Source organism: Xyrauchen texanus, chromosome 46 (assembly GCF_025860055.1).
Source record: "Xyrauchen texanus isolate HMW12.3.18 chromosome 46, RBS_HiC_50CHRs, whole genome shotgun sequence".
NCBI lineage: Eukaryota > Metazoa > Chordata > Actinopteri > Cypriniformes > Catostomidae > Xyrauchen > Xyrauchen texanus.
The window spans coordinates 16741095-16755861 of record NC_068321.1 but is presented as its reverse complement, the minus strand read 5'-3'; the positions used below and the strand labels follow the sequence as shown (position 1 = coordinate 16755861).

Sequence of the window (14767 nt, the reverse complement as noted above, 5' to 3'; positions counted from 1 at the left end):
GTGTGGAAAACAGGACACTGGGTGTTGTGTGTAGGTTTATTTTGATTTGTAATATTACATGAATATTGCAATACTATGTGGACTGCACTGTACAACTAACTTACCGTGGAATTATTAAACAAATAATCAGGGAAACATTTTATTTTGGAGGCTAAGAAAATGACATGAAATGGAATATTACACGTCTGTAGACTATGTATTTCTCAGGTCTTGAAGCCAAAAGAGAGAGTGATGCACTTTATTTGCTCAAAAAATCTCCATGGCTATGGCGATGGCTCACATGTGGCGTTGTTCAGGTTTTACATACCCATTATAAATTTGGCTTGAGTTCAGCCGTTCAACATTCCCGTTCCACTGTTTAAAAGTTCTTGTTTTGCTTGTTTGGCTTATTGGTTGGTGTTTTCTACAGTATGGTAAGTACATAAAAGTTTTAGGCACTAATGAAAAAATATATTAAACTGTCTAAAACAAAATGTTTGTGGAACAACTAAAGTGCCCAAAACTTGCACAGTACTGCATACTTTTCACTTGCTGTTCAGTGTTCTTTGCATGTGTTCAGTTGGTCTCAGTAATAAGTTATTAAATTCATTGTCTTCACTGCAATCAGTTCAGCAGTGCTGTAGGACAAATAATTATTTTTTTAAAACATATATTCATGTTGCAGCAAACTTGCTATGACAATAGCACCAGGCCGTTGGATCATGATGAAAAACAAGGTAAGGGTATTTTGTTGTCGTATTTTCAGTAACACTTTAACGTCCTGTTTGATTTCTTTGTTTTTCAAAATGCAATTTGCCATTTCAGCATATCCCCATCAACTTGATATGACATCCTGTGGGGTCTTCATGATTATGGTAAGTTACCAGACTTTTATCAGTCTGTATCCATTCTGTTATATAAAAAATTACATATTGCAAAATTAATGTTTCAGTGCACCCTACACATTGTATTAAATGAACCCGTTGATTTCACTGCTTTAAGTCTTATTTCTACATTATATTAATATTATTATTGTTAATCTTATTCATAGTATTCATTGAAGTATTGCTTTTTTCTCAGCATGACATTCCAGTCATCAGGCGGTGGTGGTGCCTTCTCCTCATGGAGAATTTTGCTCTTGGAGGGTAGGGTTTCTGATTATGCTTTTTTTTTTAACCAAATTATTATTATTTGTCATTTAGCAGACACTATTATCCAGAGTGACTTTTAGTAAACTAACTTTAGGGACAGTCCTTGCTCAGGACTGTCCAAGTGCTTTGCTAAGTGCCTTGCTCAGGGACAGAATGGTGACAGCCCCAGGGATTGAATTCACAACCATACTGTGTTCCATTTGGAAGCACAGACTATTGATGACTAGACAACCACCTGATGTATTCTGCACAACTTTGTTCTCATTGTTGTCTTTTTGTATTTTGTCAGACATGGAAGGTGGCTTGCACACTGGGCTGAGGAGGCCATGGCGGTTGGATCTTGCCTCACTGACAGTGAAGTAAGCTTTTGTTGTCAAAGTATTTTTATTTATTTTTTTATCCGATTTTCAGTCGACAATATTCTATACTTAGACTTTCAGGGGACACAGAGATCAGCTGGGTTCTAAAAACACACACCAAGTAAGTCCCATTGATCCAGGGTTGATCCTTGAAAGACCCTAAAAGACCCCTGTGAACACATGTGCCCCAAGCCAAATGGTCTAGAGCTAGTCTGATCATTACAGGCATGTACTACTTTAAATGTATGTTCTTGCTAAATGTAATGTTGTAGTTTTATGATGCAGTATTAAAAGGGCTTAAAAGTCTTAACTGGTGGACACCCTGTATTAGGGCAGGGACATTGACCTTTGTTATTTTTGTTTGTTTTTGTAAAGTGGATTGATACAAATACCTGAATTCTCTCATGTGTAAATTAGAAGTATATCAACTCTTTGTTTGGTTCTGCATTGAGTATGCATGAAATTATAAATTTTATTAAATTATAATTTTGTAGTCTTATGGACAATTGAAATACATTACATCACATTGTGCTCTTCTACAGCCGATGAATGGACCAGGAGAAATTGAGTATGGCGTAGGAGCGCTGGAGGGGGTCACGCCACCACACAATCTTGAGGTATTTTGTAGAGTTCTGCAATGTATATATTTAGACTTCAAGTTTTATTTATTTGAAACTATAAAATTGTTGATTGCTGTTAATTTTCAAATATTTTTCATAAAGAATGCCAATATGATGAGCAGCATCAGGAAAGGTGTTGAATGGTTGAAGGAAAATCACCAGCTGATGAAGAGCAAGTACTTGCCACCACGCATTGACTGCATGGAGGAGGAAGATGCACTGAAAGCCCTTGCTCGACTGCATACACATTGTGACACAACTTTGGATGAGGATGATGAAATAAGAGCCCCATTCTATTTTACATTTAAAAACAGGGAGGACATGCTCCTTTTCATGTCAGAGGTTAGGGACAACAAAAATGTTAGTGTCATCATTTTACAACCCTGATATTTAAATTTTTTTTCCCTATTGGTGACAGACTTGGTGTCTGTCTGTTTCAGTATGTCTGTATCTGTCTGTCTGTCTGTCTGTTTCAGTATGTCTGTCTGTTTCAGTATGTCTGTCTGTATCAGTATGTCTGTCTGTATCTGTCTTCTGTATCTGTCTGTCTGTTTCAGTATGTCTGTCTGTCTGTATCAGTGTGTCTGTATGTCTATCTGTGTATCAATATGTCTGTCTGTCTGAATCGGTGTGTCTGTCTGTATCAGTATGTCTGTCTGGTAATTAAATTGAATTATTAAATTGTATTCTTGGTAATGTCTCCAAAATTAATAAAATATTTGAAATTATTGTAAATAATTTGTGTTCAAGTCATTTGTTTCATCAGGCAGATTTAATTAACTTAAGAATAATTAGACATACATTGACTTAGACTAATAGTTCGCCTTTGAATGTCTAATCAGAAGTTTGTGTGTTATACCAGGCATTGAACAATTAAGTGTGTACATATAGGCCAGGCTGTTCGTTTTGGAGGAAAAACGTAAAAGATTAAAGTGTTCCTGACACAAGCATTGTTTTATTTCAGTAAAGGACCCTGAATGCCTGGGAGTAACCAAAAAATAACTAATAAGCAAAAATAATTGGTAACAATAACCATTAGATCGTTTTAATACTGAACAATATGACAGCGCATGCGCAGGTACAACTGTTGTGGTGAAACTGCGCATGCGCGGGGTAAAACAGTTGTGGTGAAACTGCGCATGCGCGGGGTAAAACTGTTGCGGTAAAACTGCTGGTGTGAAACTGCTGGGGTAAAACTGTGGCTCTGCAGACAGATATTATTGCTTTTGGCCACGCGCACAGACATACAGCAGAGCCAATGAGCGTCGAGAAATAGTCTGACGTAACTCTGTTTTGAAAGTCGGCTATATGGCTACAGTGTCTGTAGAGAAGTCGATGTTGCTCCGCAAAATACATAACACGCGTTTCGTTGTAGGAAATACAGTATACTCGAGCAGCAGGTAAGATCTTCCTTGTTATTTCGCTCTGTTTACAGATTATCATTTTTTACTTAGATTTTTTTAAGGATTTACTTTCCGAGCCAAGCGTTACTCATCCAGTTTAAAATCTGTTTTTGGTCCCAATCGTTTTATTTGTATTATCAAATTGATAAACGATTAAATTAGCAGGATATTTATGAGGTTTATGTACAGATTAAGCATGTGACACTGGTTAGACAACGTCATTATTACTACTGATGATTGGTAGGACAGCTCGACAGACTGCTGATTGTCATGTGGGTTGTATTCATTTAATTAGGTCTGTAACAGATGTTCACATTGTTCGTTGGAGGATTAAACTCTAGATATAGATGTCCTTCATATCATAAACTCAGCAAAATACGAAACGTCCCTTGTTCAGGACATTGTGTTTTAAAGATAATTCTGTAAAAAGCAGATCTTTATTGTAAATGGTTTAAACAACGTTTTCCATGCTTGTTCAATGAACCATAAACAATTAATGAACTGTGGAACGGTCATTAAGACACTAACAGCTTACAGTCGGTAGGCAATTAAGGTCATAGTTATAAAAACTAAAGAGACCTTTCTACTGACTCTGAAAAACACCAAAAAGAAAGATGTCTTGGGGTCCCTGCTCATCTGCGTGAACGTGCCTTAGGCATGCTGCATGAAGGCATGAGGACTGCAGATGTGGCCAGGGCAATAAATCGCCTCAGTCCATACTGTAAGACGCCTAAAGGCGGGTGCACACTGTACGATTTTGGCCATGATTCTGCCGTCTGAGACAAATTTCGGGAATACTAAAGGATTTCTCTCGCAAAATCGGCAATCTTACAACGTTCAGTGTGACATGTTCACAGATGGCCGATTAATAGCCTTTGCGATGATCTTTTGCCTTAGACGAAGTACTGGCAGTGTCAGAAATTTAGCATCGTAGCCGTATAGTGTGACTGCTATTATGACCTGATGAGATATTCCGCTCCTCTCTAGCACCCTACATGGAAAGAAACCTGCTCTGCGTTTGCCCCACCATAGCAACATTTGTGCCCAATAATCATTCTACTCAAGCACTTTCAATGTTTTTTCTTATTTAAATTTTAGAAAAATGTTTAATAATAAATTAAAAGTTGTAACATGTCAGCAATATGAAAGCATTATACTCTGAATTAAATAGCTTTCAAAACTAAAATAAATTAGGGCATTTTCTCTTTTTCTTTACATTTATCATGCATTTTCTTTACAACGTTATTATAATTACTATTTTACTTTTAATAAATTTACTTTAAACATCTGTAAATGTATTTAGTTAAGATTCACATCACTTACACAAGACACACATTCACATCACAAATACAATTTATACTGGGAAGTATTTATGGGACGTTTTAATCCAAATCAGCAAATACAGTTGGATACAATTATAGAAATCTACATCTTGTTTGTGCATCATCCATTGGGAATTTGCAAGCATGATATATTATCAGCCTTTATGAATTTTTTGAAATTTTGCGTGGCCGATAGTTTACTAATCTAAAAGAGGAGAAAGACGTACTATAACCCACCTTTTGTGTTTTCTCCAATGTGAACAGAGAAGTTTGTCATTTTTCGTGCCACAAGTCTTTATTTCCACAATGAATATTTGCTTGTGGTAGCTCATAATTACTGTAGGCTTCATTCCGCACTCACGTTCATTCTCAACATCTGTAAATTTTGTATTTGTGATGAGTCTTTTTATAGACCTATTTGACAAAATCCATCTTTCTTGTAAATGTGAGCCTATGCTCGTGATGGAGTGATTTTACAGCAATGGAAATGTTGATGTCCTGACTTTCAGAGAGAAAAAATATGCTCCTCCGTGGTGGGCAAATTCTGCCGTTTCGCTTCTATCCCGCAACACTCTCGTAACGTGAGTCACGTTCACTGATCGGGACGATTGGGTCCACAGTCAGCTACGATGTATATCATGCAGTCTGACATAATGTCACACAGTGTGCCATGGTGATATCAATGCGTTCATATCGTACAGTCTGACAAGCAACAATCATAAAGGACTATTATAAATCGTACAGTGTGCACCCACCTTAAAACAGCACTACAGGGAGACATAAAGGACAGCTGATCATCCTTGCAGTGGCAGACCACGTGTAACAACACCTGCACTGGATCGGTACATCCGAATATATCACACCTGCAGGACAGGTACAGGATGGCAACAACAACTGCCCAATTTACACCAGGAATGCACAATCCCTCCATCAGTGCTCAGACTGTCCACAATAGGCTGAGAGATGCTGGACTGAGGGCTTGTAGGCCTGTTGTAAGGCAGGTCTGTGGGCACAAACCCACCTTTGCTGGACCAGACAGGACTGGCAAAGAGTGCTCTTCACTGACGAGTCAAAGTTTCGTCTCATCGGGGTGATGGTCAGACTCGCGTTTATAGTCAAAGGAATGAGCGTTACACTGAGGCCTGTACTCTGGAGGAGATGCACTGAAGTACTTATTGCAGCTGGTGGCCACATCAGATACTGACTGTTACTTTTGTTTCAATTTCTGTTAGTCACATGTCTGTGAAACTTGTTCAGTTTATGTCTTAGTTGTTGTCTTTTATGTTCATACAAATATTTAGACCTTAAGTTTGCTGAAAATAAAAGCAGTTGAAAGTGAGAGGACGTTTCTTTTTTGCTAAGTTTATTTGACAGTTTAGACTCTGCTTGTAGAAATATAGTTTCAGTAAATGACAGCTGATATTCCACCTGTGAAAGGGAAAATTTACTGTGGTTAAAGACTGAAACTGGTGACAATAAAAAAAAGAAGTAGTGGGCTAACCGCGTTTTCCATTTAAAGAAAAAATTAACATGACAACCTGACTACTTGCCAAGTAATTCTTTTTCTTTCTTTTTGGGCACTTTTAAAGGTACAGTTCACCCAAAAATTAAAATACTCTCATCATTTGCTCAACCATCATGTTGTTCCAAATCTGATTGACAACATAGTTTTTTCCATTAATTACAAACCTGAACCCAAAGTTATACTTAAAAAAAAAAAAAAAGGATCGCTGCAAGCCAGAGACCTCCAAATGGGGGTGAAATCTCCAAAAGTGGGCAGAGTTTCTCCAGAATGGGCATGGTTACTCCAAAGGAGTTTAAGCCAACTCCAAAACGGGGCGTTCCTTCCACTCACGGTTAAGGCCAAAGTATACTTTGGGTGTCTGCATTGCGGATCCCTCCACGCACAATGTGTGTGATCTCAAATTGCGTCATTTGCACAACCGCGGCTTGACCGTGCGCCGCCTAGATTTTCTTGACTCGTGACTGTGTGCATCATCTGCGCTTGTGCTGGCCATTGACTGTACTGAAAGTGTCACAAAACAGTTGTAGTGTGCATGCGTCGAAGGTGTTCCTATTTGTTCATGGTCAGAAAAGTATACTCAGCCGAGTTCGATCCGATCCAGAACGCTCATAAATGAAGTATACCCAGGCCTTTAGGGAAAGGGTTAGGTAAGGGGATGCCTATATCCGTCTTGAAAAACTGACCCAATCCTGGCCCCAAACCCCCCAAGGATTGTCGGTCCCATCAGGCTCAGGTTGGGTAGCAGACCTCTGATCTTTGGACTTTATACTGACACCTATGGGTGTGGATCAGTGTCATGTTAGCCATAAAACATTAAAAAAATGTGCACCAAGTCATTTTTTTATGTTTTGCTGGCTGATATTACACTAAATACACCTATTCACTCTTAAAACTCTACTTAATCAATTTTCACCATTAGCACAGAGATCAGTGGTTAAACATCAAAGCCATGCACCAGCTGACAGTAAGAGGCCTGATGTGGATATGGCTGCTGCTTCTGTGGTGTACATCATGTAACTGTGGACCAGATCCCAGGATGCGTGAGGCTCTAATGAGGCAGGAGGCATCTAGACGGACAGGAGGAGCCATAGAACTCAACGAGAGAGAGAAACTCCTCGATGCAAAGCTTCAAAAACTAAAGCAGCATGAAATGGAATCAGGACAGTTCCCCCCGTCCATGCATTTCTTCAAGGCGAAGCCCCTGATTGAGAAAAGCCCTGTCTTTAGTTTGATTCATAAGATGCCTAAAGGTACAGTAGCCTGATTATACTCAAGTTTGTAGTTTGTGATTTGACTTCAAAGCAATTTTCTTGGTTCAATTCATATTAAAAGGATAGTTAAATCAAAATTGAAAATTCTCTCATAATTTACTCACCCTCATGCTATCCCAGATTTTCTTTCTTTTGCTCAACACAAACAAAGATTTCAAGAAGAATATCTCAGCTCTGTAGGGCAATACAATTCAAGTGAATGGTGGCCAGAACTTTGAAGGTCTAAAAATCAAAAAGGCAACATAAAAGTAATCCATATGTCTCCAGTAGTTACATCCATGTCTTTATGATAGGTGTGGGTGAGAAACAGATCTCTTCTCTCCTTAGATTTCTTCTTTTGTTTTTGTTTATTCGCATTTTCGTGCATATAACCCTACTGGGCAGGGAGGAGAATTTATAGTAAAAAAGGACTTTAAATATTGAACGTTTTCTCACCCACACCTATTATATTGCTTCAGAACACATGGATTTAACTACTAGAGGCTTATGGATTACTTTTATTCTGCTTTTATATGCTTTTTGGAGCTTCAAAGTTTTTATATAAAAATAAAAAAAAGAAGCAAAAATCGCAGACTGAAAGACATGTACAATAGAAGTGAATGGAGCCAGTCCATAAACATTAAAATACACACTGTTTCAAAAGTATAGCCACAATATGTAAACAATATACATGTTAAGATGATTTTATTGTGATAAAATCTCTGTTTAACTTAGGTTTTACACTAGGGTTTACCAGCATTATGTTGGGTAAAATATAAGTTGGGTAAAATTGTGTGTAACTTTACACAGATAAGGTTAGTAAGTGATTATATCACTCTAAAATCATGTTAACATGAATAAATAACAATGTTAAACAAAATAACATTATAGACTGACCCCATTCATTTGCACTGTAAGTGACTCACTGTAACCACGATTTGTGATTTTTTTTAAAAAATTTTATACATAATGAGAGTCGAAGTTGAAATAATTTTTTGTAGAAATCAACACTATGCCACATACTGTTGATTGAGCTGAACTTATTTTTGTGTTTGTTTGTTAAATGCCACAGATTAGAAATGCTTTGCAGCCAACTAATCATCATTTGATGTTGTCGCTCATTTAGACCTAGAAACAGACTGTATGAACAGTTTAACTCAAACTAGGCTTTACTTTGATGAGCAGTTTTGTGATAAGTGGTTTGTTATGTGACCAGGTGCGGTCCTGCATGTTCATGACTTTGCTATGGTGGGGGTGGAATGGCTGGTAAAAAACGTGACCTACAGAGAAAACTGCTACGTGTGCTTCACGGATGACCATTCGATGCGGTTTACTTTCTCTTCTGGACAGCCTGTGTCTCGTCCACACTGCTCCTCATGGACCCTGCTCAGATCCCTTAGGGAGAAGATCAAAAACAGCACTAATTTGGACAACAGGTGAATTAAAAGTGATTCTTGGATATTGATGTTATGATGTCTATCTGAAAATGAGTGTTCCTTATCAGTCTATCCATTCATCCATCCATTCGCTTCTACAGTTTCATTCAAAATCTCACACTCTTCACCAAGGACCCAGACAGAGCGTATCCTAGTCAAAATGTTGTGTGGAAGAGATTTGAACAGGCGTTTTTGGTGGCCTATGGACTGGTCACGCATGCGCCTGTATTCAAAGACTACCTGTATGAAGGTCTCAGACAGTTTTATGAGGACAACATTATGTATGTGGAAATCAGGGCACTGCTGCCATCGGTATGCATGAATGTGGCCTTTAATTACTATTCAAACCTCTTTTTAAGTCATTTTAAATACTGTGAATAAATGTTAATGTGTTGTGTTTATTTGTATTTGCAGACATATGAACTTGATGGCAGACAAAATGATAAGGACTGGAATATGCGAGCCTGCCAAGAGGTTGTGAAAAGATTTACGACACATTATCCAGACTTCTTAGGTGCTCGTGTGATATTTACTGTGCACAGGTCAGATACTCTGAAATATTTTGATTATTTCAATTTAAGGACAAATTAATTAAAGGAATATTCCAGGTACAAGCTGAGCTCATTACGCATTTGTAGCATAATGTTGATTACCACAAAAATGAATTTCGACTCGTACCTCTTTTTCATAAAAGAGAAGCTAAAATGGAGGTTACAGTGAAATGCGCTTACAATGGAAATTAATGTGGCCAATTTTTGTAGGGTTTAAATGCAGAACTGTGAAGATCGTAACTTCATTGAAGCACTTATATTGCATCACTGTAACCCAGATTTGTTCTAAGTAGGGACACGTCGAAATGAATATTTGTGTTAATCAACATTATGCCACAAATGCTGTTTTTTTTTTTAAGCTTAACTTGTAAAAAACCTGGAATATTCCTTTAATAGAAGTTATGACTTGTCACACTTGGATGTTCCAGGGGCATAAATGCAACTGCGGCTATGAAGGCAGTAGAGGAGGCCATGGAATTACAGAGGAACTTTCCAGATATCATGGCAGGCTTTGACTTTGTGGGTATACGCTTGTTGGTTTATAAGCTCTTTGTTGAAATAAATGATACATGAATGAAATAAAACACATGTGCTTCTATAACCTCAGGTAGGACAAGAAGACATTGGAAGGCCTTTGTGGTACTTCCGGGACGCTTTGAGTCTACCAAAAGAGCGGGGTGTAAACCTGTCCTACTTTTTCCATGCAGGAGAGACAGGTTTCTACACATCTAACCTCTTTAATGTGGCACGGTGTAGTTGAACCCAAATGAGTCTCAAATATCTTTTAGTGTCAAGTACTTCAAAGCATAAATTATTTAAATATGAGGCTTTTTACAGTTGCCACTATGACATACAGTAACTCCATTCTCTTTCCCACACAGATTCACAGGGAACTGATGTTGATCAGAACATGATGGATGCTCTTCTATTCAACACCACACGCATTGGGCATGGCTTCGCTTTGGCACGTCACCCTATAGTTAAAGAGATATCTAGAAAGATGGATGTACCAATTGAAGTTTGCCCCATCTCCAATCAGGTACATGATCACTCACTGTGTATTTACATTTTGTCATTTAGTAGACCCTTTTATCCAAGGTGACTCGCAAATGAGGAAAATCACAAGCTATATAAATACATATACATACAGGTGCTGGTCATATAATTAGAATATCATCAAAAAGTTGATTTATTTCAGTAATTCCATTCAAAAAGTGAAACTTGGATATTTTATACATTAATTCCACACAGACTGATGTATTTCAAGGTGCATTCCTTTTAATTTTGATGATTATAACTGACAACTAATGAAAAACCCCAAAATCAGTATCTCAGAAAATTAGAATATTGTGAAAAGGTTCAATATTGAAGACACCGGGTGCCACACTCTAATCAGCTAATTAACTCAAAACACCTGCAAAGGCCTTTAAATGGTCTCTCAGTCTAGTTCTGTAGGCTACACAATCATGGGGAAGACTGCTGACTTGACAGCTGTCCAAAAGACGGCCATTGACAGCTTGCACAAGGAGGGCAAGATACAAAAGGTCATTGCTAAAGAGGCTGGCTGTTCAGAGAGCTCTGTGTCCAAGCACATTAATAGAGAGGCGAAGGGAAGGAAAAGATGTGGTGGAAAAAGTGTACAAGCAATAGGGATAACCGCACCCTGGAGAGGATTGTGAAACAAAACCCATTCAAATATATGGGGGAGATTCACAAAGAGTGGACTGCAGCTGGAGCCAGTGCTTCAAGAACCACCACGCACAGACGTATGCAAGACATGGGTTTCAGCTGTCGCATTCCTTGTGTCTAGCCACTCTTGAACAAGACACAGCGTCAGAAGCATCTCGCCTGGGCTAAAGACAAAAAGGACTGGAGTGCTCCAAAGTTATGTTCTCTGATGAAAGTAAATTTTGCATTTCCTTTGGAAATCAAGGTCCCAGAGTCTGGAGGAAGAGAGGAGAGGCACAGAATCCACGTTGCTTGAAGTCCAGTGTAAAGTTTCCACAGTCAGTGATGGTTTGGGGTGCAATGTCATCTGCTGGTGTTGGTCCACTGTGTTTTCTGAGGTCCAAGGTCAATGCAGCCGTCTACCAGGAAGTTTTAGAGCACTTCATGCTTCCTGCTGCTGACCAACTTTATGGAGATGCAGATTTCATTTTCCAACAGGACTTGGCACCTGCACACAGTGCCAAAGCTACCAGTACCTGGTTTAAGGACCATGGTATCCCTGTTCTTAATTGGCCAGCAAACTCGCCTGACCTTACCCTATAGAAAATCTATGGGGTATTGTGAAGAGGAAGATGTGATACGCCAGACCCAACAATGCAGAAGAGCTGAAGGCCACTATCAGAGCAACCTGGGCTCTCATAACACCAGAGCAGTGCCACAGACTGATCGACTCCATGCCACGCCGCATTGCTGCAGTAATTCAGGCAAAAGGAGCCCCAACTAAGTATTGAGTGCTGTACATGCGCATACTTTTCATGTTCATACTTTTCAGTTGGCCAACATTTCTAAAAATCCTTTTTTTGTATTGGTCTTAAGTAATCAACGCAACGCAAATGCGTTGAAAGGAGTCAGTTGAGGTGGTTTGGGCATCTGGTAAGGATGCCCCCTGGCCGCCTCCCTAGGGAGGTGTTTCAGGCACGTCCAGCTGGGAGGAGGCCTCGGGGAAGACCCAGGACTAGGTGGAGAGACTACATCTCCACACTGGCCTGGGAACGCCTCGGGGTCGCCCAGTCAGAGCTGGTTAATGTGGCTCGGGATAGGGAAGTTTGGGGCCCCCTGCTGGAGCAGCTGCCCCCGCGACCCGACTTCGGATAAGCGGTTGAAGATGGATGGATGGATGGATGGTCTTAAGTAATATTCTAATTTTCGGAGATACTGAATTTGGGATTTTCATTAGTTGTCAGTTTTAATCATCACAATTAAATGAAATAAACATTTGAAATATATCAGTCTGTGTGTAATGAATGAATATAATATCCAAGTTTCACTTTTTGAATGGAATTACTGAAATCAACTTTTTTGATGATATTCTAATTATATGACGGTGTGTGTGTGTGTGTGTGTGTGTGTGTGTGTGTGTGTGTGTGTGTGTGTGTGTGTGTGTGTGTGTGTCTCTCTCTCTGCGGTAATGCGCTCAACAAGCCACGCGATAAGATGCGCGGATTGACGTCTCAGACACGGAAGCAGCTGAGATTCGTCACTATGCCACCACGAGGACTTAAAGCGCATTGGGAATTGGGCATTCCAAGTTGGGGAGAAAGAAAAAAAACTACTGAGTGTCAAAAATGTTTTAACAAGACTTTACTTTAAAAAGTGCTGCTTTGTTGCCTTGTCAGGTGTTAAAACTGGTTTCAGATTTCCGGAATCACCCTGCTGCAGTGCTGATGGCTGAGGGTCATCCTCTGGTGATCAGTTCTGATGATCCAGCTCTCTTTGGGGCCACTGGTCTGTCTCACGATTTCTATGAAGCATTCATGGGCTTTGGAGGGATGAGCTTTAATCTTGGCACACTGAAAGAGCTGGTCATAAATTCTCTCAGGTAATGTGAATACCAACTGCATTTTAGGCTAGTAAACTTACATTTAAGGTATAGAGATATTACTATGTTAAAAGATAAACTTCTTTTAATGTAATCTGTATAATTATACATTTTTACTACAGATTGTGAGGTACCTTATATATGTTTCCTACACAGTGTTGTACTGTATGAGGGACTTAATTTTAATCTAGAAACATCTTAATTTATCAGAAAGATTTTCTGTATTTATGTTTAAAGGAATAGTTCACCCAAAAAATTATATTCTCCCTTCATTTATTAACCCTCATGCCATCCCAGGTGTGAATGACTTTCTTCTGCTGAACACAAATGAAGATTTTTAAGATCTCAGCTTTTTGTTCCATACAATACAAGTGAATGGTGGCCAGAACTTTGTACGTCCAAAAAGAAGTCATTCATACAACTCCAATTAAAATCTTCTGAGCAATATGATTGGTGTGGGTGAGAAACAGAGCAATATTTAAATCTTTTTTACAATTAATCTCACTTTCACATTCTTTTGTTTTTGGTAATTCACATTCTTTGTGGACATCACCACCTAGTGGACTGGGAGGAGAATTTATAGTAACAAACGGACCTAAATATTGACCTGTTTCTCACCCACACTTCATATTGCTTCAGAAGACATGGATTAAACCACTGGAGTCATATGGATTACTTTTATGCTGCCTTTGTGCTTTTTCGACCTTCAAAGTTCTGTCCACCATTCACTTGCATTGTGAGGACCTACAGAGTTGAGATATTCTTGTAAAATCTTAATTTATTTTCTGCAGAAGAAAGAAAGTCATATACATCTGGGATGGCATAAGGGTTAGTAAATGATGAGAGAATTTTCATTTTTGATTGAACTATCCCTTTAAGAAAGTCATTAGTATAATATAAAACATTCTGTTGCAGTATATTTGTAACTTTTTTTGTCCTCTCACTCTTTATTTCCAGGTACAGCTCCTTGCCAAGTCAAACAAAGAAAATGGCTATTGAGACTTTGCTGGTAAAATGGGACAAGTTTGTCTTGGAGAGTTTATTGTGGACTACTACAGACTACTAAACAAGGACAATTTTAAACACTGGACTATGTGCGTTGTTTACAGGATATTGTTCTCCTGTCTCTTGTTTGACATTGGTGAATATACAGGGGGGGTAAGTACTGTAATTTATGCTGCATTACTGATTGTGAGGAACTGACTGTAATATTTTGACCTGGTCTGTGCTGCCATCTGGTGGAGAACGTGTAGAGAATTTTTGTTCCATTCACAACATCTCTTTTGTATGTGCTTTAATAATTGCAATCAGATTTTTTGACAGCAAAGTACATAAAGGTTTATACAGAGTAGATCACTTCTTATTTTCTATTTCAAGACACCTGATTTTCAACTAATATTTTTACTTTATTGGTCATGGCAGGATGACTTAATTTACCCAAGTTCAATTGTTTTTTTAATTTGGAATTCTTGTTTTCAACATGAATGTTTTAATACAAAATAAAAAAATGATGGTGTCACATAACTCGATATAGTAATAATAACCATATTTACTGTGACCTATTTTAATTACATAGAAGTGAAGTCCACCTTTTATTCAATGAAAGGCAAGATGTTGACTGTAA

At 38.5% G+C, this 14767-nt stretch overlaps 1 protein-coding gene across 2 annotated transcripts; it reads left to right on the top strand.

Annotated features, from left to right (window-relative positions):
• The first annotated feature begins 3264 nt into the window (after window positions 1-3264).
• On the top strand, window positions 3265-14767 carry ada2a (adenosine deaminase 2a). Of its 2 annotated transcripts, XM_052119706.1 has the most exons (10): window positions 3265-3509; window positions 7279-7609; window positions 8826-9045; window positions 9147-9357; window positions 9460-9587; window positions 10025-10115; window positions 10204-10312; window positions 10478-10635; window positions 12941-13143; window positions 14101-14767. In XM_052119706.1, exons 2-10 carry the CDS (start codon window positions 7309-7311, stop codon window positions 14207-14209), a joined length of 1530 nt encoding a protein of 509 aa, XP_051975666.1. In that variant the 5' UTR covers window positions 3265-3509; window positions 7279-7308; the 3' UTR covers window positions 14210-14767. The 2 variants fall into 2 exon arrangements, with proteins under 2 accessions (XP_051975666.1, XP_051975667.1); XM_052119707.1 differs by lacking the exons at window positions 12941-13143; window positions 14101-14767 and adding an exon at window positions 12747-12915.